Raw genomic sequence first — 22,218 nt, 5'->3', positions numbered from 1 at the left:
GGTCCCTAGGTTCCAGAGCTAGACACGGGAGCTATAAGCTCCTCTTCTCTCTTCCCTCTCCTTCTCTCTCCCTGTCTCTGTCAGCCTCTGGGTAGCTCCTGCTCCCTCCCAGCTCCAGGCAGAGGGTTGGGCACTGGCTTGGGGGAGTATGGTGCAGTCTCCCCACCTCCCGGAGGCTCAGGGAGTTGTCCGGTTGGCATCTGGTTTTCCCTGGTGCTTTTTGCAGGGAAGCAGAGCTGAGGTTTGGACCCCTTGGGTTTGGGCCTCGAACCCAGGAAGGCCACATCTGATTCTGAGTTGTCCCTGTGAGCCATTGAGACTCTGCAGCATCTCTCAGCTTCCCCTCCTCCCAAGGTGCTCTGTTAGCCCCCTCCCCTAGGGTGGCCTCTGTCCCTTTGTCTGTCCTGTTTTCCCTTCCTGTTCATGACCCTCGACTCTCTCCCCTTCAGCCCTTGGCAGATGTCTGGGTCTAATTCTCAGCTTGGTGAAGCCAAGGAGAAAGAATTTCTAGTCTTCCCCCCTCACCTCCTCCCCCTCCACACCCCCTCGCAACAACATATTTGAAGATCTGTGAGCTGTGCTCCCACATACACCCCGATCCCCCCAACCCTATCTCTGAGGCCCAGACTCCGGGGGCCTGGCTTCCCCCTCCCAGCCATCCCCCCCAAGGGGGCCGCTTCTCCTCTTAAAACCCTGGTGCTGCAGAGCAGAAAGAATCGGTTGTGACATTCCGGTGGCCGGGGAGACGGAGAGGCTTTTCAAAGCCAGCACAGTCAATTTGAATAAGAATTGTGCCCCATTCAGGCCCGGCACAAGGGGAGGGAGAAGGGGCGGGGGTTGTTCGCCTGCCTGCCCCTCAATGCCAGTTGTGTTTGTCTGGTCTGAGTTCCCACACCAGCTCTGCCTCTGCCTGGGTCCTCTCACCTTGGGGAAGCATTGGCGGGGGGGTGCTTTTTGTAGGGTCCAAACCCCCACCCTCTCACCGGTGCTCTCTTCTTCCCCAGCTTGCTGCATTTGGATGGGCTCATCAATGTGAGTAGTGAGTGGTGCTTGCCAGGCCCGGAATGGGGCAGCTGGAGGGGTTGGGCAGGTCCATGACCCAAGGATTCTCTCTCCACCGGGCTGAGAAACCTCCCCCCTCCCCCATCACCAGGAATTGTCTGCACCTTCTCCTTGTCCGACCCCAGCTCTCGGATCTTGGGTGGGCCGGACCTGGCACACTGACCCTGGCAGGTGTGCTGTCCCTGCTGGGGTTTTTCACTCTCCTTGACCTCTCTCCAGGCCTGGCCTCGGTGGGCATGGCCCCTCCCTGCTGTCCATGGAGGTGCTGCTGCTGCTTCTGGGTAAGTGCATCTAGGGGCCCCTAAGGAGGGGAAGGCCCAGGGCAAGGGGACCTCTCATCTGCTGTCATTTTCACAAGTGAAGTTGCTGTTGCAGCTCTGGGGCAGAAATGGAATGGTGGGGTACCAATATGCAAATGATATTTTCCAGGGAGTAATCTATATGGGTACAATTCCCAGAAGAATTCATTGTGGTCTCCAGCTCTGGACCAGACACTCCCCTTAGAGAGTTTCTAGCTTTCTAACTAGCTAGTTTCTACAACACCCCCACCAGGGTGGTGGGTCAGCTGGAGGGCGAGGGGAAGCCTAGGCAATTCTGTTACCTCATTTGGGTCTTTCCTGAGCCAGAGGTGACTGTCAGGGCCAAGCTCGGTTACCCCCCTCCACTCCCGCCCCAGTTGAAAGAGCCCCCAGACGCCATTCAGCCGTGGCCTCCTGCTGATCCGCTCTGGGCTGAATGCAGACCGGCAGCCTGTGGGCTGACCCCGGAGATGAGGGCTTCTAGGGGGCTGAACCTCTTCTGGTCAATAGGCCCAGGGTTCCAGTTCAGCCCAGGACCCCACCAGGGTCACCCAAACCCCAGCGAACATACTCCTCCAGGGGCTCCAGAACTACCGAGCTTTCACAGGATTCTTGGAAGTGGGGAAGAGTCCAGGACAGTTTAAAACAGGGCAGTCGTGGGCTTCGGGGTTATGCCCTGCCATCTGAAAGACCTAAGATAGGGACCCGTTAGTCTCCCACATCGGGCTAGTTTGAAGATCCAGAACCTCTTGGTCGTGGTGGCAGCTACAGCCACAGCTGAAGAAGAGGAGGTAGCAACAGTAACCATCCCCTGCCACCACTGCAGCTGACAAGGCCCTTCCAGGATGTGGATGGGAGTTTCTGGCACAGCTGGAAGCCTATCATCCGGCCACACCAGAAACTCCCATCCGGGCAGAAATACTGGTGGAGGACAGCCAGTGGCGGCATCAGGGGCGGACAAGGAGGTAAGGCAGTCCCCTTGTTCTCTGGCCCTATTTAGTCCCCCTACCCACTTTCCTTCGCTCCTACTCTCATCCTTCCCTGTTCCTCTTGGCTCTCTCCTCTTTCTCTGCCCCCATTTTTCTGGCTCCTTTATGCCAAAGGAGACCAGATTTCGGGTTCCCTTAAGTCAGTCCAGACTGCCAATTGTCTTTGCCGCGGGGAGCCCTTGGGAAGCCCAGGTCCAGCCTAGTCCCAACCAAACCCACGGAGCTCAGCCAGAAACCAACAGGCCTTGGATAACTGCCTAGTTTGCTGCCTGGGATCCAGTTGCCACTATCCAAGACCCCCTGGCAAGGCCTGGCCTGGCAGAAACAACTAGATCTCCCAGGATAAGAGGAGGAGCCAGATAATTCCAGGGTTCTCCGCTTAACATGGTCAAAATTGAACTTTTCATCTCTGTCCTTGAACCTCTGCCTCATTGTGAAACAGCATGGTCTAGTGGAAAGAGTACAGGCCTGGGAGTCAGAGGATCTAGGTTCTAATTCCAGCTCTGCTGAATGCTTGCTGTGTGACCATGAGCACGTCATTTAACTTCTCTGGGCCCCAGTTTCCTCAACTGTAAAATAGGGATTCAGTACCTGTTCTCCCTCCTATTTAGCCTGGGAGCCCCATGTAGAACAGGGACTATGTCCAGCCTGATCAACTTTATATCTACCCCAGCACTCAGAATAGTGCTTGACACATAGAAAGTGCTTAACAGATACTATCATCGTCATCATCCCTTTCCTATCACTGTCAACACCAGCATCCTCCATGGCCCAGAAGCTCGCAACCTCGGTGTCCTCTTTGATTTCTCTCTGTCATTTAACTTCCCTCATTCAGTTGGTTTCTAAATTCTGCCGATTCATCCTCTACAATATTTTGTGGATCCACCCCTACTAGCCCTCATCTCCTCCCAGCTGGGCTTCTGTTACAGCCTCCATGATGGTCTCCCCACCTCTCCCTTTTCGGGTTTGCCTGGAGGCAGCTGTAGGTATCTTTCTAAAACATCAATCAGAACACATCATTCCCATCAAAAATCTCCAATGATTTCCCATTGATTCTTGTATCCCCAAAACGTTCCTGCCCATCGGATTCCCAGCGCTCAGTTTATGTCTGTCTCCCCCAACTAGACTATAAGTTCCTCAAGGGCAGAGATTGCACCTTTTACTATTTCTGTCTGGCCCCCAAAGGTGCTCAGGAAGTGCTCAGTAAGTCCTAGGTATGACGGAGCTGATTCAGAGAAAGAGAGAACTGCGACCTGAGGCCTCTGGCCTCATCCCTGGTCTCTCGGCCATCTCGGCCCTGACCTCCCAAGTTTCCTTCTAGCCCCTCTGCCCTGACAAAGGTCCCTGGAGGGCTGCTCTCAGGGCCCCTGACTAGGTCTCTCTCTCTCTCTATATATATATATATATATTTATCTCTCTCTCTCCAGTCAAGATGCCCAATGTCCCTGCCCAGGAGTTGCCAGATCTTCTGCACCCAGGCTGCTCGGAGGGCAGCTGCTACCCAGCCACCGGCAACCTACTCATCGGCCGGGCCCGTAGCCTGAGTGCCACCTCCACCTGTGGGTTGCATGGGCCCCAGGAGTACTGCATTGTCAGCCACTTGCAGGTCAGGACCCTGTAAGGGGGATGGGGGAATATATGGCTGGGGGGGAGGAATGATGGCCCTAGAACAGTGTCTCTGAGGAGCCTGGGCTTAGGGCTGGGGGATGGGGAGAATGAGGGCCAGTGGGAGTCAGTGAGGGAAGGGGGAGGGTGCTTTGTTTTTAGAGCCCAAGGGTTGGTCCTATAGGGCCTCACTGGCCTGCTCCCCACAGGATTCTGAGAAATGTTTCTACTGTGATTCGCGGATGACAGGCGATCGGGCTGGACACCGCATTGAGAATGTCATCTACTTGAGCCGGCAGGATGGGGAGAAGACCTGGTGGCAGTCAGAGAATGGTGAGGGGGTGGGGCCAGGGGGTGGCGCCAGCCTGGCTGTAAGGGGCGGGGCCACGCTGGTCAACTCCTCCAGGGACCCTGAGCAGAGGCCCAGACCAGACTGCTTAGCTGTAAACCACCAAACTACCCTGGGGAGATCAGGGCATCAGGCCCTCAGGTCTGAGTCCCCCATCCAGATGGATGAGAACCCCGGGGAAAGAAGCAAGGTCGATCTTTGAACCCTTGCTGCCGAGGAAGGGGGCAGAATTCTGGGCCCCAGGCAGGGGTCTAGGGGCTGGAGGGCAGAACATGGGGCTGGCCTGAATCTGGCCTCTAATAGGAGTGGAAGATGTAAGCATTCGGCTGGACCTGGATGGCGAGTTCCACTTCACCCACTTGATCATGAAGTTCAAGGTACAGGCCGAGGGAGAGAGGAAGAGCGAGGGCGCGTGAAGGGGAGAGATGCGGAGTGAGGCAGACAACTCTCCTGCTCCACCCCCTGTCCCTCAGAGCCCTCAGGTTCTGCTTTCCAGCCTCATGAGTCTCACCGGATGACAAATTTTCCTGGGATTTCCCTGGCTTGCTGTATCCTTCTCCCTCCACCTCCCTTTCCACTGCCCCTCTCCTGCCCTCCTCCCGCACTCCCTCTCCCTTCCTCCTTCCCCGCCCACAGACCTTCCGCCCTGCAGCCCTGCTGATTGAGCGCTCAGCCGACTCTGGCCGCAGCTGGAAGGTTTATCGCTACTTCGCTTACAACTGCAGCAAGCTGTTCCCTGGGGTCCCCACTGCCCCTGGAATCAGGGTCAGCGACCTCGTCTGTGACCAGCGCTATTCTGACATCGAGCCCTCCAGCCAGGGCGAGGTCAGAGCTCTGCCCGCGGGAATGGGGATGGAGGGGGACAAAAGTGGTCTGGAAGGCTGCTGGATGGCCTCGTTGGAGGAGCTCGTGGCAGAATGGGGCATGCGGGGTCCGGGCTGGCTCTGGTGGTCAGGGCTCTTGGTTCTCTGTCTCCCCAACACCCTACCATGCTTGATCCTAGGTGATTTTCAAGGTGCTGGATCCAGCCATTCAGGTGGATGATCCTTACAACCAAGAGATCCAGGGTAACGCTACCCACCCACATGCTTGAAGCTCCGAGGGTGGGGGGGTAGAAGCACCTTGGCTGTGTGTGAATGGGACCGACACGTGGGGGGCTAGGGAGTGCAGGGAAGCAGTGGAATAGTTGCCTAGTGGAATGGGGGGCCCAACTTCCCCCACCTCTCCCTCCTCACCCTCCTCATCCTCCTCCCCCTTCAGACCTCCTGCAGATCACCAACTTGCGTGTCAACTTCTCCAAGCTACACACTCTTGGGGACAACCTGCTGGACGGGCGGCCCCAGGGACTGCGCCAATATTACTATGCCTTGTACGAGCTGGTGGTGCGTGGGAGCTGCTTTTGCCACGGCCACGCTTCTGAGTGTGCTCCTGCACCTGGGGTCCCTCCTGGAAGCCCAGGCATGGTGAGGTGGGGTGAGGGAGTGGCTGAGCCGGAACTTGGGGGGCAGGGCAGGGGGCTGGAGGAGCGATCTAGGTGCCTGGCTTGGAGGAAGGGGACTGGGGGAGAGTAGAGGTAAGTTTGGATCTTGGCTGAGGGAAGGAGCCTGGGGACCCGGGCCCGGGAGGCCCGGGACTCCGGGGATCGACCTCCTTGCCGTTGCAGATCCACGGGCTGTGTGTGTGCAAACACCGCACATCTGGGCCTCACTGTGAGCGATGCCAGGACTTCCACCACGACCGGCCTTGGCGCCCAGCAGAGCCCAGCGACCCTCACATCTGCCGAGGTATGAGTGCCCATAAGGGCCCAGCTGCCTATCCCGAGGAGCACCAGGGGGTGGGCTAGGTCAACTGAGGGTGCTGACCCAAGTCCCGTTCCCCAGAGTGCGAGTGTAACCAGCACTCTAGGAGCTGCCACTTCGACATGGCTGTGTTCCTGGCCTCGGGCAATGTGAGTGGAGGCGTGTGCGATGGCTGCCAGCACAATACCATGGGGCAGCACTGCCAGCTCTGCCGTCCCTTCTACTACCGTGACCCGCGAGCTGACCTCCGCTCCCCAGTGGCCTGCAGAGGTGAGTCCTCCAGCCCATTCTCAACCTTCTAACTCCAGACCTCCTACAGTTAATCATTCCTCCCCACATCCAGCAGAAACACCCTAACCTTTGGCTCTAAGGCACTCAATCAGCCCTCACTCTTCCCTACATATCCTCTCTCTTCTCCCACTACACCCCAGCTCACACTTTGTTCCACTCAAGCCAACCTGCTTCCCTTGCCACATTCTCCAGTTTCGTCTCTCTTGCCACCGGCCTCCTACTCACTCACGCCCCACGCTCTGCCCCCTGCCTAGAACTCCCCTCCCGCCGCACGTCAGACAGACCCCGGCTCTCTTCAGCTTCAAAGTCCTTTTGAAATCTCATCTCCTCCAGGAGGACTTCCCCGATTAATTTCAATTCCCTCAAAGTTTATAATCCCCAATCTCCATTTCAGCACTCCTGTACCTCCTAAGCACTTAAGTACTCACAGCCTCCCTTAGCATTTAGGTGCACATCTTTCATACCTGATAGTACTTGGGCATTCATTCGCATACATGTTCCTTTTTCCTTCTTCATTCCATCTGTAATATTTAGCGTCCGTCTCCTCTGCCAGATCATAAACTCCTTGAAGGCAGGGATCATGTCTTCTAATTCTATTTTATTCTCACAACTGTTTAATACGGTGTTTGGCTCGGAGTAGGCACTCAGTAAATACTACTGATCGACCGATTGATCAATCGATTGAAATGCCTTCCAGTCCAACTCCTCACAGGGGCTCAGCTATCATCATCATCGTCATCATCTATCCCTCTTCCTCATCAACAACCCTACTGACTACGTGCCTTATACTAGGTGCTTGGGGAAGGTTCCGGGAGCTTACAAGCTCATCATGGGCAGAGAACGTGCCTGTTCATTGCTATACTGTACCCTCCCAAGCGCCTAGCACAGTGCGCTGCACACAGTAGTGTTCAATAAATATGACTGAATGAAAGAAAAACAGGCCCCATTGGTGCCAGCCTTGCGTGAGCCTTCTGTATTCACCTCCCAGCCTGTGACTGTGACCCAGCGGGCTCCCTGGATGGAGGAGTGTGTGATGGGCGCACAGATGTGGCGCTAGGCCTGATTGCTGGGCAGTGTCGCTGCAAGGTCAATGTGTGGGGTCAGCGATGTGACAGCTGCCGCCAAGGCTTCTATGGGCTCAGTCAAGCCAACCCTCTCGGATGCCAGCGTGAGTATCCCTTGGGACCCCTGTACTGCCTATCCCTCTTGGACCCTGTGACCTCTCTACTCCCCACACACCTCTTTGCCCCATCGCCCCTCATCCCTGCCTCTCTGCCTGGGCCCTCACCCTCTCCCTGCCTACCTATTTTGTTGCCCCACAGCCCTCTGGTCCAAGGAGAATAGTCATGGGAAGGGAAAAATGGAACGGGAATGGAGGGGGCTAGAGGGTCTGGTGGCAGAAACTGCCCTTCCCTGAGCTCAGAAGCGCTGCCAGGGATAGGGGGCAGTGTGTGTGAGTGGCCCTTTGTCTCTGCTCAGCCTGCAGGTGTGATCCCCAGGGCACCGTGGCAGGTAGTGCCCCCTGTGATCATGTCAGCGGAGAATGCTACTGCAAGCGTTTCGTCACTGGGCGCTTCTGTGGCCAGTGCCTGGTGAGCCTAGAGGGTGGGGGTGGGACTGCCGCCCCTGTGGAACCCCCTATCTCCATGCGCCCTCTGCCACCCTTGTGCTCCTCCTCCCATCTCGCCCCTTCCTTGCCCTCCAACTCCAGCCCTGGTTCCCGGTTTCTCTTTCTCTCCAAGGATTTGGCTGGGTGAATCTCCTGCCCCCACGTCTCCAACTAGTCAGTCCCTCAATACCTCCCTCCTAGCCCTTCCCTGCTCTCCTTCCCCACTGTCCCTGCTTTCCTTCTTCCCTAAAGCCCTGCACCTCCCTTCCTCCCTCCTCCCAGTTACCCACCTGAACTGGGATCCGCCCCCTTCTGCCCTCCTCATCGCCTGTCTCCACAGCCCGAGTTCTGGGGTCTGAGCAATGACCTGGCTGGCTGCCGCCCCTGCACCTGTGACTTTGGGGGAGCCTACAGTAACAGGTAGGTGGGCTGGGGTCCTGGTGCTAGGAGCCTTGGGGCCAAGCGAGGGTCGTGGGCAAACCCAGGGCTCAATCCCATTTTACTCACTATTCACTTTGCCTCACCCCGCCTCCAGGTGTTCGAGGGAGGATGGGTTATGCCCCTGCCGTCCACATCTCAGTGGCCGCCGCTGCCACCAACTCCAGTCTGGTTACTACTGTGCCACCCTTGACCAGGCCAAGTACGAGGCGGAGCATGCCCAGGGGCACCCGCCCACAGACCCACTGCTGCCAGTGAGCCAGGGGCCAGGCAGGGTGGGGCAGGGACAAAAGACCTGGGTTTGGGAAGCCGGGTGGGGTTGGGGATGGGACAGAAAATGGGGACAGAAAGAGAAAGCTGTCTCAGGGGCAGAGCGCTTGAACCCGAAGGAGAGGCCTGGGGAATTAGAGATGGCCTGAGCCCAGGCCAGGGTAGCTCTGTGGTCACAGCCATGGGGATGAATTGTAGTCCTCAGCACCCTTGCACCTCAAGTCCTTCAGGCCCCTTCACCCCTGCCACTTTGTTGAGGGACAGAGGCTGAAGTGGACAGGGTGGTCAGATAACAAGGAGAAGAAGGCCTAAATTTGGAGTGAATGTACTTCCCGTACTTGAGCCCATCCCACTTCTCTAGCTCTCTTTGCCTCTTCTCCATAGCCCCCCGGGCTCCTCAGTTTGGGAAGTTGCCTCCACTCCCACTCCCCTCAACTTACTGGTATTGGGTTGCATTCCTGACCAGAGCATATGAGTCATGCAGAAGTTGCCAGCTGAGGGAAGAATCTGGGAAGAGCACTGCCCCCCACCCCTGGCCCTCACCTTCCCCTCTTCCCCCCAGTCCCCTTTGATCCTCCTTCTAAAGTCCTCAATGTCCTAAAATTTCGTCTCCTTCAACAAACCTTCCCCAACTAATATCCAACACCCTGAGCTGTATCAACCTAACAGCCACCTCTAGCACTTGAGTATTTGTTGATAAGAAGAAGCAGCGTGGCGTGGCCTAGTGGATAGAGCACAGGCCTGGGAGTCAGAGGACCTGGATTCTAGTCCTGGCTCTGCCACCTGTCTGCTGTGTGATCTTGGGCAAGTCACTTAACTTCTCAGTGCCTCAGTTACCTCATCTATAAAATGGGGTCTAAGACTGTGAGCCCCTTGTGAGACATGGACTGTGACCAACCTGATTATCTTGTATCTATCCCTGGGGTTAGTACAGTTCCTGGCTCATAGTAAGTGCTTAACAAATACCATTTAAAAAAAAAAAGAGTAGGAGGGATGGGAGCACTGACCCCCATGCTGTTGCCTCCTTCAGGGTGCTCCCCGGCCTGAGGCTCCCTCAGACTGCCCCCAGGATCCCAGCCGCCCACAGAGCAGGCACAGACCACGGCTCCGGCGCCAGCGGAGCCCAACCCGCTCCCCACCGTCCCACAGTCCCGCCCGACGCAGCCGCCAGCTCCTCCCTAAGGTAAGTAGAGACAGTAGAGATAGAATGGTGGTGGGGGTGGTGGTGGGTGGAGAGATGCATTAGAACGAGAAAGAGAGAAAGGTGCAGATTTTTCTGGGAGAGGGAGCCAGGTACATACAGATTTGTCCTATGCCAACAGCCTGACGTGGAGCCAGTGCCTAGGGAACGTGTCGGGACGGCCCCAACGTGGACGGGACCTGGCTTTGCCCGGGTTCGGGATGGGGCCGGACTCTCCTTCCACATCCACCACGTACCCCTTGCCCTCGGCTACGACATCCTCCTACGCTACGAACCACAGGTAGGCAAGGCTTGGAGGGGACAGAATGGAGATTTGGAGGGGCAGGGGCACAAGGTGGGTCTGCCTAGTGGTAGAGTCAAGCAAGGGTGTCGAAGAGGTAGCGGAAGTGGGTGGAGACTGACCAAGCTGGGATGGGTAGTTCTGGCTCAGGAGATGGCCAGACAGAGGTGGCAGGGTAGTGCAACTGCGTGTGAGAGGCCAAGATCAGGGCCCTGAGGAGCCCCCTCACAAGAGGGACCTGACTCTGGCTTTGGGACAGAGGGCTAGCTGCATGGCTCTCTGTCTCAGCTGAGGCAACTGCTTCATATCCCCACAGTCATCAGAGGACTGGGAAGCCATCGTGAGCGTCCGTGCCAGCACGCTGCCCACTAGCCCCCGCTGTGGCAATGTGCTCCCCTCTGAACAGCTATACCATGAGGCCTTGCCCCACCGCCACAGGTAGGGGAACCCCGGGCCAAGCAAGGGAGGCGACAACCGAACCAAGAGATGTGGGCTTGGGTGGGGGAGAAGGCAGAGGCTCAGGAACCTCAAGCCTGGAACCCTGTGTCTCTCTGCCTTCCCTCCGTCCCCTCTCCCCCTCGTCCCCCAACAGGTACGTGGTACTAGCCAGACCTTTCTGCTTTGAGCCCGGAACCCACTACGAGGTCGTCTTACGGGTGCAGAGGGCAGGGGTGACTCAGTGGCACCCAGAGGCTTACATTCTTCTCGATTCGGTGAGGGAGCCCCATGCCCTGGACGACCCCCTCCCCCTAATCAGGCTGATTTACTCCCCAGCCTCCCCCAACTCTCCAGCCTCGCCCCTTAGTTTCCTCACCCCAACTCTGCCAGCCCCTAGATAATAATAATAATAATAATGATGGTATTTGTTAAGTGCTTGCTATGTGCAAAGCACTGTTCTAAGCACTGGGGGGATACAAGATGATCAGGTTGTCCCACTGTGATGTAACTGAGGCACAGAGAAGTGAAGTGATTTGCCCAAAGTCACACAGCTGACGAGCGGCGGATCCGGGATTAGAACCCATGAACTCTGAGTCCCAAGCCCTAGATAGCCAAGGTCTGCAATAAAGCTGCCCTAGGTCCTCTCCAGCTCCCGAGAGTTCCTTCCGCTGCAGGAAGCAGGGGAAATAACTCGAACTGAGCTTGGAGCTACAGGCGATGGCCCCAGCCCTGCCGTCTGGCCCAGCCTCACTTCCCCAGCCCCATCTGCCCAACTCCAGGCCTTGATGGTTTGGCTTTCTCTCTTGGCCCAAAGTTGGTGCTGCTGCCCCGGGTGCTGGAGCTCCCTGGCCTCCGCACCGGGGACCCTGGAGCTGCCCAGAGACACCAAGACATGGAGCGATACCGCTGTCTTGAGGCCTTCAGGATGGTGACCCTGCCCGTGCTGGCTGAGTCCTGCGCTGAGCTGCTGTGCAGCATTTCTGCCCTTCTGCATGATGGAGCTCTGTGTGAGTGATGAGGGCTCGAGACCTGATCGGGACCTGAATGAATGACATGAGTGGGGTGGGACTCACTACAAAGGAGCGAGGGGCAAGTACGGGATCTGACCGGAGAGACAGGCCTGGGAGAGGGACAGGAATGAGTGCTAGGTCCCAGGGGCTCGGTCTGTGAGAAGGGGCCGAGAGATGCAGCGCGGGGAAGCAAGGAGGTGATGGTGGAACTGGGAATGGCCAAGGGTATTTCTGGGGCACGTGGGGAAATTGGCAATAACAAATGTCCCTCTTTGCTATCGTACCCTCTTAGCCTGCCAGTGTGACCTGCAAGGCTCCACCAGCACTGAGTGTGCCAAGCTAGGGGGGCAGTGCCAGTGCAAAGCCAACGTGATCGGCCGACGTTGCAATCAGTGTGCACCGGGCACCTTTGGCTTTGGACCCACAGGCTGCAGTGGTGAGTAATGGAAGGTGGGCACAAGAAGGGGGCAACCACAGGGCCGAGGGAGCCACCGTGTGTCCCCCAGATGGTGAGGAGCAACCGGGGAAAGGGCGGGTTCCCACAGGGCCGGGGGCAGTGAGGCAAGGCATCCCCCCGGCCTCTTTGCCCCTGCGCTGCCGCCCCCGCATGACTTGGTGCTCTTCCCCTAGAGTGCCGCTGCTCTCCTGAAGGTGCCACCAGCAGATTCTGTGACCCAGTGAGTGGGCAGTGCCAGTGCCGGCTCAGCATCATGGGGCGCCAGTGTGACCGGTGCCAGCCTGGACAGTGGGGTTTCCCACAGTGTAGGCCCTGCCAGTGCAACGGGCATGCTGAGGAGTGCCACCCGCACACAGGGGCCTGCCAGGACTGCCGAGATGCCACTGCTGGCCGCCACTGTGAGAGGTGGGTGTGAGACCCGCTGGGCCCGCACTCTTGTTTTCTCGGTTCTTAAGTGCTGCCTGCTAAAGGGAAGTTTGGGGGCATACTGCGACCCAGAAGAAGGGCCCATTCACAGGGGGATGGAATAGGAGGGAAGTGGGGACCTGGGACAGCGGTGCCGCGGGGGGGGTACCACTGCCAGCGGGTGGTTGAGGGCGAGCGGTTAGCCTGTGCTGGTGCCAACTTCTCTCCCTTCCTCGGCCCCTTCTTCTGGTAGGTGTTTGGACGGTTACTACGGTGACCCGGTGCTGGGCTCCGGGCAGCAGTGCCGGCCCTGCCCCTGCCCCGGCTACCCTGGCTCCCGCCACTACCATGGCAGTTCTTGCCAGGCCGATGGCCACACTGGCCAGATCGTCTGCCTGTGTGCCCCAGGCTATGCAGGTAAGACCCGTGCTACGGGGTGCAGGGAGCTGGGGAGGCCCAGCCAGGGCCTCCATCCACTGCTTCCCATGGGGCCCCAATCAATGCGAAAGACTCAAGGTTTTGCTCCTTGACACCCTTCCCCTCCTCTTGGTCCCCCTCCTCCTCCCCCTCCCGGATCCCTAGCTGCCTCCCTCTTCTTTGCCACACCTGGCTCCGCCAACCTCTCCAATCCCAGCGGCTCTGTCTGCCTTGTCTTTCTCCCTTTCCCCTCTCTCCCTCCGTTCTTCCTCAGGCTCCCGCTGTGACCGTTGCTCAGCCGGGTACTTCGGGCGGCCGGTGGAGGAGGGAGGAGACTGCCGGCCCTGCCAGTGCAATAACAACATTGATCCCAGCGACCCCGCGGCATGTGAGCCCCGCAGCGGCCAGTGTCAGCGCTGCCTCCACAACACCCAGGGGCCCCGCTGTGCTCACTGCCGCCCTGGTTACTATGGCAACGCCCTGCAACGCAGCTGCCGACGTGAGTTAGTGCCAGAGAGGCAGCTTCTTGGGCTGAGGCCCTGATTGGGGGGACAAGGAGGAGGGCTTGCCCAGCAGATGGGCCAGACTGTGGTCTGAATGGGACTTTGTGGAGCAGTGCGTGTGGGGTCAGGCCCTTAGAGCTGTGGGGGTGGGGGCACAGCTGGGATCTCTCCACACACGCCAAACCCCCACCTTCCTCCTCCGAGCAATTCTGCCCCTCCACAGGCTGCACCTGCAACCTACAGGGCACAGTACCCACCCGCTGCCCACTCTCTGGGCCCTGCTACTGTGACCGGATCACTGGACATTGCTCCTGCCGACCCCACGTTCTGGGACGCAACTGTGACCGCTGTGCCCCCAATTTCTGGAACTTTGGTGGAACCCACGGCTGCGAGCCCTGCAGCTGCCACCCCACCCGCTCTCTGCATCTGTCCTGCAACACGGTGAGGCCTCCCCACCTTGTTGCTGCCTTTCCTCGGACCCCCCCAGACTGGAGGGTTCCCATGAAGCAGCCCCTTTGCTCTTCAGTTCACAGGACAGTGCCACTGCCGGGCAGGCTTTGGAGGCCGCACCTGTTCCCACTGCCAGGAGGGCTACTGGGGTGACCCGGAGCTGGAGTGCAGAGGTGAGACTAGGGGCAGGAGACGGAGGGAAGCAAATCGTATAAGTGTATGTATGGACACCCACAGGCATGCGCGCACACTCCTCCCCCACCCCGGCTTGTACGATCACACGGACATCTTCTTGCAGTTTTTCCCCGGTAGAACTGGGAGTGTCTCCGAGGGAAGGGAAATCTGTGGCCCAGCTCTGATTCGCTCACTCTCTATCGCACCCCTGCAGCCTGTGACTGTGACCCCCGGGGCTCCGAGTCCCTGCAGTGCCACCGTCTCACTGGTCGCTGTTCCTGCCGGGAAGGTTTCACGGGATCACGCTGCAGCGTGTGCACCCGGGGCTTCCAGGACAGCTTCCCGCACTGCCCGCCCTGCCACCCCTGCTTCACGCACTGGGACCAGCAGCTGGGCCTGCTCCGCAAACACCTGGCCTGGCTGAACCAGGAGGCCGAGGCCCTGCGGCTAGGGGGCCCGGGGCCCGAGGTCAGCAGCGCCCGCCTGAGGAGTCTAGAGGAGCAGTTGCGTCAGGTACAGGGGCTTCTGGGAGCCGGACATTTCCATGAGACCCAACTGCAGCCGCTCACACGCCAGCTGGACAACTTCAGGTAAGGAACGGACTCCCAGGTGAGAATACAGGGCCCAAGAGAGTCGGCTTTAGGCTGGGGGGAGGGGGGACGGGATGGGGGAAAGGAGAAAATGGAGAGGGTGGAAAGGGAGGGAAGTCCAGTCCAGTTGGTGGGGGGATGGGAGAGAGACACACGATAGGTGAAAATTGGACCAGAGAACTGAGAAGTCTGCTCTGTGTGGGAGAGCAAGCTCTGAGGCTGTCTGGACCCTTCCATCTTCCAGGAGGGAGGTGGCAGCCCTGGGGCTGGGACTGCTGGCAGTGGAGCAACACATGGTGAGCAGCAACTTGCAGGTTGAGGGCCAGCAGAGCCGCCTGGGAAAGCTGGCTCGGGAGCTAAACCACCTTAATGGTTCCGCCACCCGACTCTGGGAGCAATTTCGAGATGCCGTGGAGGCCAGGACCAGTGGTGAGGGCAAGCCCTCAGTCGGGGGTCTATCAACCCTAGTCCTGACATCCGTAACCCCAATCCTCCCTATGCCTAGTCCTGGCCTTAATGTGAGCTCTGATCCTACCTCTAACCCTGTCCCTAATCCAAGTCTTAACAGCAGCCCTCGCCCTAACCTTAAACCTGATTTATCCCTAGCCCCAATCCCGGCACTGTCCCTCCTGTCCCTGATAGTTGTAGCCCTAATTCTAATATCCCTATCCCTCTCCTTAGCCTTTTGATAATCTCAACTAATGGTCTTCGTAGTATCAATCGACAGTATTTACTGAGCTCTTTCTGTGTGCAGAGCACTGTAGTAAGCACTGGGGAGAGTACACTACAGCGGAGTCCGTAGACACAATCCCCGCCCACGGGGACCTTACATACAGTCTGTGTTCCAATGAGGTGATATTTCTGCAGGCACCAACATGTACCTGGATATTGATTTTTCAGTTCATCTGTGGAGCTGAAGCTTACCAGGGAGTGACTGTGGTGGGACAGAACGCAAAGCAAAAGGCGTAGTTTGGCCATTCTTTCTATAAAACCATTAAACGTCTGTACCAAGAGTCCTGGATGTAGGTCTGGCCACTGCATTTTAGGAAGCATACCTAATAGAGCTGGCGAAGCTACCAAGAAGGATAGCTTAAAGTGAACCGGAGGCGGTGGAGAAGTTTCCAAATGATGTTAGACTGGAAAGATTAAGACTCTGCCATCCAAAAAGATAAAGGTTGAGCAGGAATGTGATTGAAGTTTACGAAATCATGAAGGGTGTAGACAGGGCAAACACAAAACTTGTTCACCAGATCCTGCCATAGACTGATGGGCACCCACTGAACCTTGAAGGTGGTAGGTTCAAAACAAACTGAAGCACTTCCTTCCCTCAGCAGGCGGTAAGCAGATGGACTTCAGGACCACAGGGAGATGAGCAGGGCTAAAACATGAGGCTCAAGAGGGGTCTGGATAAATTCAGGAACAAGGAGTCCAGGATGGGAGGGAACGTTAGGAATGTTAGATGATCTATCAATCCCCATGAGGATGGGCATCCAAGAGGACAACCACCACCACACTGTTCATCCTAGTGTCCTTTGGCGCCATCGATAGCGACGGAATACCCATTTGGATGGACGATTGATCTGACCCGAAACGGCACTGCTTATTTATGTTTTCATTTGACAGACCTCCCTCTTCTCCCCCATTTCCTCCCTCCCCATCTTTTCTCTGATCTCCTGGGGACCTCAGAAACTATAGGCCACATCCTGGCAGCTGCCCAAGCCTCTCGGGATGCAGAACGCCAGACCAACACCTCCCTGCAGGGCCCAAACAGTGCCCTGGGCCAGGCCCACAGCACCAGGCGCCAGACAGAGCAGCTGCTGCAGCAAACGGAGAAAACTCTGCGAAGAGGAATGGCTGCCCAGCGTACCAAACTGCAAGGGCTGCTCACAGACACTAAGGCCCTCAGCATCTTCACAGCCAATCAGCGGGTCAGATCCAAGGAGGGAGGGGTGTTTGGGGGGTGGGGGGAGAAAAGAAAAAAGAGGAGGAGAGAGGTTGTTTGGGAGGGGTAAAGCTCTTGGGGAAAAGAAAAGGGGAGGGGCAGAGTAGGCGGGAGTGGGGGAAAGAGGAGGGAAAAAAGGGGTGGGTCAGGGAACCCCCTCTCAGAGGAAACCTGGCAGGAGAAGGGAGTCTGTACTAATCCAGTATTTTATGCGATTGCAGATCTGTGGGGCTCGAGGTGAGAAGGGCTGTGCCCTGTCCCCCTGTGGAGGGGCAGAGTGCCGGGACAGCCTGGGGCGGCGCCACTGTGGCGGCCCCAACTGCCCTGGGGCCCTGCCTGTCTCCCTCAAGGCACTGGGGACCGCCCAGAATGTCTCAAGAGCATTGGGCCACACAACTGAGCAGCTTGGACAGCTTGCCCATCAGGTACTGGGCCATGAGGTCTAGAGACTGGGAGGACAGGGCTTGGGAGAAAAGGGAGGGAGACCAGAGGGATGGAAACTAAGCTCAGAAGGATTAGGGAGCGGAGAGCTGGGACCTTCCCTGCCTTTCCCCTTTTCCTTCTCTTTCCCTCCTTCCTTCTCCTCTCTCTCCCTTCAATCAATCAGTCACAGGTATTTATTGAGTGCTTACTACATGCAGAGCACTTTACTAAGTGCTAGGGAGAGTACCACAGAATTAGCAGACACGTTCCCTGCCCATAAGGCGTTTACAGTCCAGAGGGGGAGGCAGACATTAATATGAATGAATAATATATAATTTAAAGATATGTACATAAGTTCTATGGGCTGGGGGGTGGGGAGAATATCAAGTGTCCTAAGGTCACAGATTGAGGTGCACAGTTGACCTTCCCTTCCCTTGTCCCATTTAATTTCCTCCTTTCCTCCCCCCAACTTCCCCAAATGGTGAGCCAAGAATTGTGGTGCTGAGCACTGAGGGGCAGAGATCTCCTACCTTTCTTCCGTTGGAATTGCTGCTTTTTGGAATCATGGACCAAAGCATCCCCTTCCCTTACCTCTCCTGCTCTGCATCTCTTTTTGGCCCAGCCCCACCCTGGACCCACAGTTAAGGACTCCAGAAGTTCCCAGGTACATCACACCACCTGAGCACTAGGTCTTTTCCCATGGCCCTGAATGGTGCTTCCTTTACAGTTGCTGGAGATCCAGGCAGTGGCCAGGGCTGCCCAGACCCAGGCAGAGGAGACCCTGAGCCGAGCACAGGCAGCCCGGGGACGGGCGGGCAAGGGTACCGCCCAACTGTTGGACTTCATCCAGAGAATCCGCCTCTTCCTGATGGGTAGGTCAGACAGGAGGGTGGGGAGGGGGCTCGCCTGGCTCTTTGGGGTGCAGGGCTCCCAGCAGGGGCTGACTAGAAGAGGTAGTCCAGAGGACATCAGTGACCTGGGAAAAGCCTAGTCTATGTCCATCTGGAACAACGCCCTGTCCCTGCAGAGGAAGGAGCAGACCCAGAAAGCATTGAGCTAGTGGCCCGGCAGGTTCTGGCCATCTCACTACCCAGCAGCCCTGAGGAAGTGGGGCACCTCTTAGAAGAGATCCGGGACAGCCTCCGTAGCCTGGACGGTGTAGACCGGCTCCTCAACAGCACTGCTCGGGCCATGGCCTCTGCCCAGGGACTGCTGGAGCGAGGGCAACAGGCCAGGTGAGGGGGAACGTGCCAGGGGCCGGAGCCCCAGCAGGCAGGGGCGGTGGGGTCGTTTCCCTGGCCATACGGCTGTTGAGCTGCCCATGTGCTTAACTGGTGTCTCTTTACAGGGAATGGGCAGAGGGAGTGAAGGGCACCATCATGGAAACACAGGGCACACTGGAGATGACTCGGAAAAGCATGAGGGCAGCAGAGCAGGTGCTGCGGAAAGCAAAGCAAGCACTGCGAGGTGTGGAGAGCCGGGTGCGGGAGGTAAGGATTCTTCCCACCCCGGCTAGCCGTGCACCCCCAGTACTCTTCTCACCCTCTCCCTTTTCTTGGGGTCTCTGGCACCAGGGACAAGACCAGGTGACACCCTGGGGTGAGAGGCTGCTTGGGCCTCAGGACAAATCCCTGTGCGTTTCTTCCCCTTCAGACTTGATCCCTACCCCTGCTCCCGCAGGGATGTGCTGGCCTATGGCTGAACACGGCGTTGCTCAGGATGTAAGAATGTGGCTGGTTCTGACCCCTCCACCAGCTCCATTCTGGTCTGTGGTGCCCCCCACCCCCACCAATTCCTCTTCAGCCCAGACACCTCTTGCATCCACTCTCCCTCAAGATCTTTCTAATTCCTCCTGGGGCTCCGGGCCTCCTGCAGGTGGACAGGAAGTTGCAGCAAGTGACATGGGCTGTGGATATGGATACGGCCTTGGAGAAACTCTCAAGGGAGGTGGCTAATCTGCAGACTAAGATGGCAGACAACAGAAAACTGGCACAAGCAGCTGAGGGAAAGGCGGGCCATGCCGCCAGTACTGCCAAGAAACTGGGGAAGGTGAGGCACAATAATAATAATGTTGGAATTTGTTAAGTGCTTACTATGTGCAGAGCACTGTTCTAAGCGATGGGGTAGATACAGGGTAATCAGGTTGTTCCATGTGAGGCTCACAGTTAATCCCCATTTTACAGATGAGGTAACCGAGGCACAGAGAAGTTAAGTGAATTGCCCAGAGTCACACAGCTGCCAAGTGACAGAGCCTGGATTCGAACCCAGGACCTCTGACTCCCAAGTCTGGGCTCTTTCCACTGAGCCACGCTGCTTCTCACAAAGTCTGATGCCTAAGAGCTATTGATTACCTGAGGGTACTCAGAAAGCTCTGCACCCTCAGAATCTGGGCATTTTCCAGGATCCTGAGGGTACCCTCCAAAGCTGACTGCGTAACGTCCCTAGAAGCCATCATTCTTGGGCCTATAGCCGAGACCATTCCGAGGGTGTGGTCCCTGAGGCAGAGGCTATGGGTGCATACTTGGAAGGGTGGAGGACACAGTCCTGCTGTACCCTGACCCTGGAATTGGGCTCAGCCTTGCCACTGTACCTCCTGGCCCAACTGAGGTGAGGCCGGGTCTAGACCGCTCTGATGAAGAGGAGGGAGGCGGTGGCGGATTTGGGATTATACCACCCTTAGGCCTTGGCCCTGCCACTCTTGCCATTTTCGATGCCCCCCAAACCAACTGCAACCCCAAGTGGCCCCTCTTCTGCATCTGAGAAACTCACCTCTGAGGTATCCTTGACCACTGCCTCGTTTCTAAAGCAGAGCCTGGCTTCTGGTCTTGGTGCCCCACTGCCTCCCTCCTCCTGACCCTGCTCTAGCTCCTGCTCACAAACCCCATCCTAATAGCTGCTGATCCCACTGAACTCCAAGAAGGGCATGACAGCAGGGAGGGGTGGCCAAATTTGCTGCCTCCTCAACCTTGGTACCCTGGATGTAAATCCACCACTAGAGGAAAATGTAGAGGCTCAATTCCATTCATTCAATCGTATTTATCGAGTGCTTACTGTGCGCAAAGCACGGAACTAAGTGGAAGCAGGGGACGGGGAGAAAGAGGGTGGTATGGGACCACCATGCCACCAAGGGCACAAGAATTGGGGGATCCTGGCCCAACTGGTAACCAACTGCCTGTGCCTCCTTTTATAATTTCCTCCCTCCCACTTCCCCAACTGGGTAACCATGAATTGTGGTGCACAGCTTTTACAGGGTAGGGGGAGAAGGGTATGTTTGTGCCTTACCTTCGAGGTGCCTGCTTCTCTCTGTTCTTCTCGCTCTAGGATATGCAAATGGTGAAGCAAAGATATATGGAGTTGCAAGGCCAGGTGGGTAGCCTGGGGGGTGGGATGAACAAGGCCTGGGAACGGGCCCGACAGGTGCAGCATGAAGCCCAGGAGCTCTTAAGGAAAGTCAGTGGAAGCAAGACCCAGTTAGAAGGTGAGATATAAAGGGGTGGTGTGGAGAGGGAGGAGGTAGGCTCCCAGAACACTGGGGATTGGCACCAGGGGTACTGAGGCTGACCTGAATTTGGGCTTGTGGGGTGTCCTTCCAGGGCTGGAGAAACGATTTGAGAGGAATGAAAAGGAACTCGAAGAGAAGGTCTCCCAGTTGCAGACACTTGAGAAGCAGGTCTCAGGATTGTTGGAGCATATCCGCCAAGAGGCCAATGCTTATGCCACCTGCTGAGCCCTGTTCCTGTTGCTCACCCCCAACTCTGTCCTCCCCACTTCTTCTCTCCCCCTAAAACAGACTAGTTAAAAACCTTTCAGTGTTTTCCCTTGTGGGAGCTTAAGTCAGGGTGCCCCGCCCCCCCCCTCCCCCCCCAACCACTGAGATCTCCCCACCTGTTTGCTGTTTTCTCCTCTCAGCTCCCAAATACTCTCATTAAACTCAGCCAAACACAGCCAGCTGAGACATGAATCATCCTAAACCCAACATGCATCTGTTTCTCAACACCTCCCTCTTCCCCATCACCAACCCCCACATACAGGCTTTGGGTCATCAGGCCCAGGATTATGAAGTCTGCATTCTGGCTCCTGGAGTTGGGAATTACTTCTGGGCTAGGGCCAGGCCAACAGGTGTGAAAAGAGGAAAATCCCTACCTCCCATCTCCCCATATCTCAAGACTGTGTCCTTATGTCTCTTTAATTTTGGGGACATTCACTAGCAAACCCTGTATTCCCCATGTGAGGGGTTAAAGGCTGAATCTCTAGCCCTAACTCTCCATCCCACTCCCTTTCTCCATTCTCCCAGCGACTCAAGTATCCGGAAATAGCAAGTTGGAACCAAATTTGTTTTTCCTCCAGCGGAAGCATGACTCTTCCCTCCTCCCTGCCGTTTCCCCCCCCCCCAACCCCCCGCCGTCCCTCCCACCCCTGAAATGGAAACAGTGACAGGCCAGGGCCAGCTGCAGCTTGCTCTGATCTCCACCTTCCCATCCCTAATCTGGCTAGATGGGCCAGGGGTGCGGGGTAGGTCGAGCCGGGCCAGCCCAGGACCTGAACCTCCAGACTATGCTGCCCCACCACCTTGCTGCCCTCTCCTTATCCCTCTGGACAACCTCTCCCTGTGGAAACGCCGGAGCCCCAGCCCCATCTCTGCCATGGGAGCAGTCTGAAAATTCTCCTGCCTTCCCCTTTCCCCCCATAAAAGCAGTGACCTCAACCTGTTCCGCAGCCTTCTGTCTGATTTCTAAGGAGCGGGAGAGAAACACCCTCACATGCCGAACCATTTTCGGCTGGGGAGGAACCGCCACCGTCACCTCTTGGGTCACCTCTGAAAGGAGGGTGAAACTCTGCCTTCAGCCACCTGAGCCAGGAGCCGGCCGGGACCTAGTTAGGGGCCTTGGTCCCCGTCCCAAGTCCAAGATCTGGGGATCCGCCCTGCTTCTGGCTGGGCACCCAGGAATGCGGGTCTCAAGGTTTCAAGATGAGGGTGCGGCCCGACGATATGACTGGGCAGCGGGGGGAGACGGACGACGACGAGGAAGAGGGGAGGCGGATCCAGGGGACGCGCGTCCGCCGCCCCCCGCCCTCTTCTCCTCCTCCCTCCCAATCCCACTCGGGCACCAACCCAAGGCAGCACGAGCATTCCAAACCCGGTGCGCGCTCGCAGCCTGCCGGAAAGCCCGGAGCGAGCGAGTTCTCCAACGGATCGGGTTCTACGGGCCTAGGGCC

At 57.3% G+C, this 22,218-nt stretch overlaps 1 protein-coding gene across 2 annotated transcripts; it reads left to right on the top strand.

The window, feature by feature from the left end:
- The first annotated feature begins 897 nt into the window (after positions 1–897).
- LOC103170249 (laminin subunit beta-1-like) lies at positions 898–21,405 on the top strand. Of its 2 annotated transcripts, none has more exons than XM_039910323.1 (35): positions 898–1,032; positions 1,282–1,343; positions 3,778–3,956; positions 4,165–4,288; positions 4,608–4,681; positions 4,941–5,129; positions 5,308–5,371; positions 5,565–5,767; positions 5,968–6,088; positions 6,185–6,373; positions 7,383–7,562; positions 7,874–7,986; positions 8,344–8,423; positions 8,539–8,695; positions 9,742–9,894; positions 10,034–10,192; positions 10,509–10,630; positions 10,785–10,905; positions 11,445–11,637; positions 11,933–12,076; positions 12,271–12,502; positions 12,756–12,919; positions 13,194–13,418; positions 13,646–13,863; positions 13,949–14,045; positions 14,261–14,636; positions 14,881–15,065; positions 16,323–16,564; positions 16,800–17,003; positions 17,729–17,873; positions 18,029–18,236; positions 18,350–18,491; positions 18,877–19,050; positions 20,323–20,367; positions 20,595–21,405. In XM_039910323.1, the coding sequence occupies exons 1-35, from the start codon at positions 1,019–1,021 to the stop codon at positions 20,784–20,786; spliced, it is 5,490 nt and encodes a 1,829-aa protein (XP_039766257.1). In that variant the 5' UTR covers positions 898–1,018; the 3' UTR covers positions 20,787–21,405. The 2 variants fall into 2 exon arrangements, with proteins under 2 accessions (XP_039766257.1, XP_028907998.2); XM_029052165.2 differs by having other exon boundaries at positions 20,323–20,479.
- Positions 21,406–22,218: the final 813 nt, after the last annotated feature.

Source organism: Ornithorhynchus anatinus, chromosome X1 (assembly GCF_004115215.2).
Source record: "Ornithorhynchus anatinus isolate Pmale09 chromosome X1, mOrnAna1.pri.v4, whole genome shotgun sequence".
Lineage (NCBI taxonomy): Eukaryota > Metazoa > Chordata > Mammalia > Monotremata > Ornithorhynchidae > Ornithorhynchus > Ornithorhynchus anatinus.
This window is presented reverse-complemented; position numbering and strand designations above follow the sequence as displayed.

Coding starts and splice junctions, on each gene's coding strand:
- LOC103170249 (XM_029052165.2), top strand. Junction 13,419..13,645: donor CCTGCAACGCAGCTGCCGAC/GTGAGTTAGTGC, acceptor GCCCCTCCACAG/GCTGCACCTGCAACCTACAG. Junction 17,004..17,728: donor TTGGACAGCTTGCCCATCAG/GTACTGGGCCAT, acceptor CTTCCTTTACAG/TTGCTGGAGATCCAGGCAGT.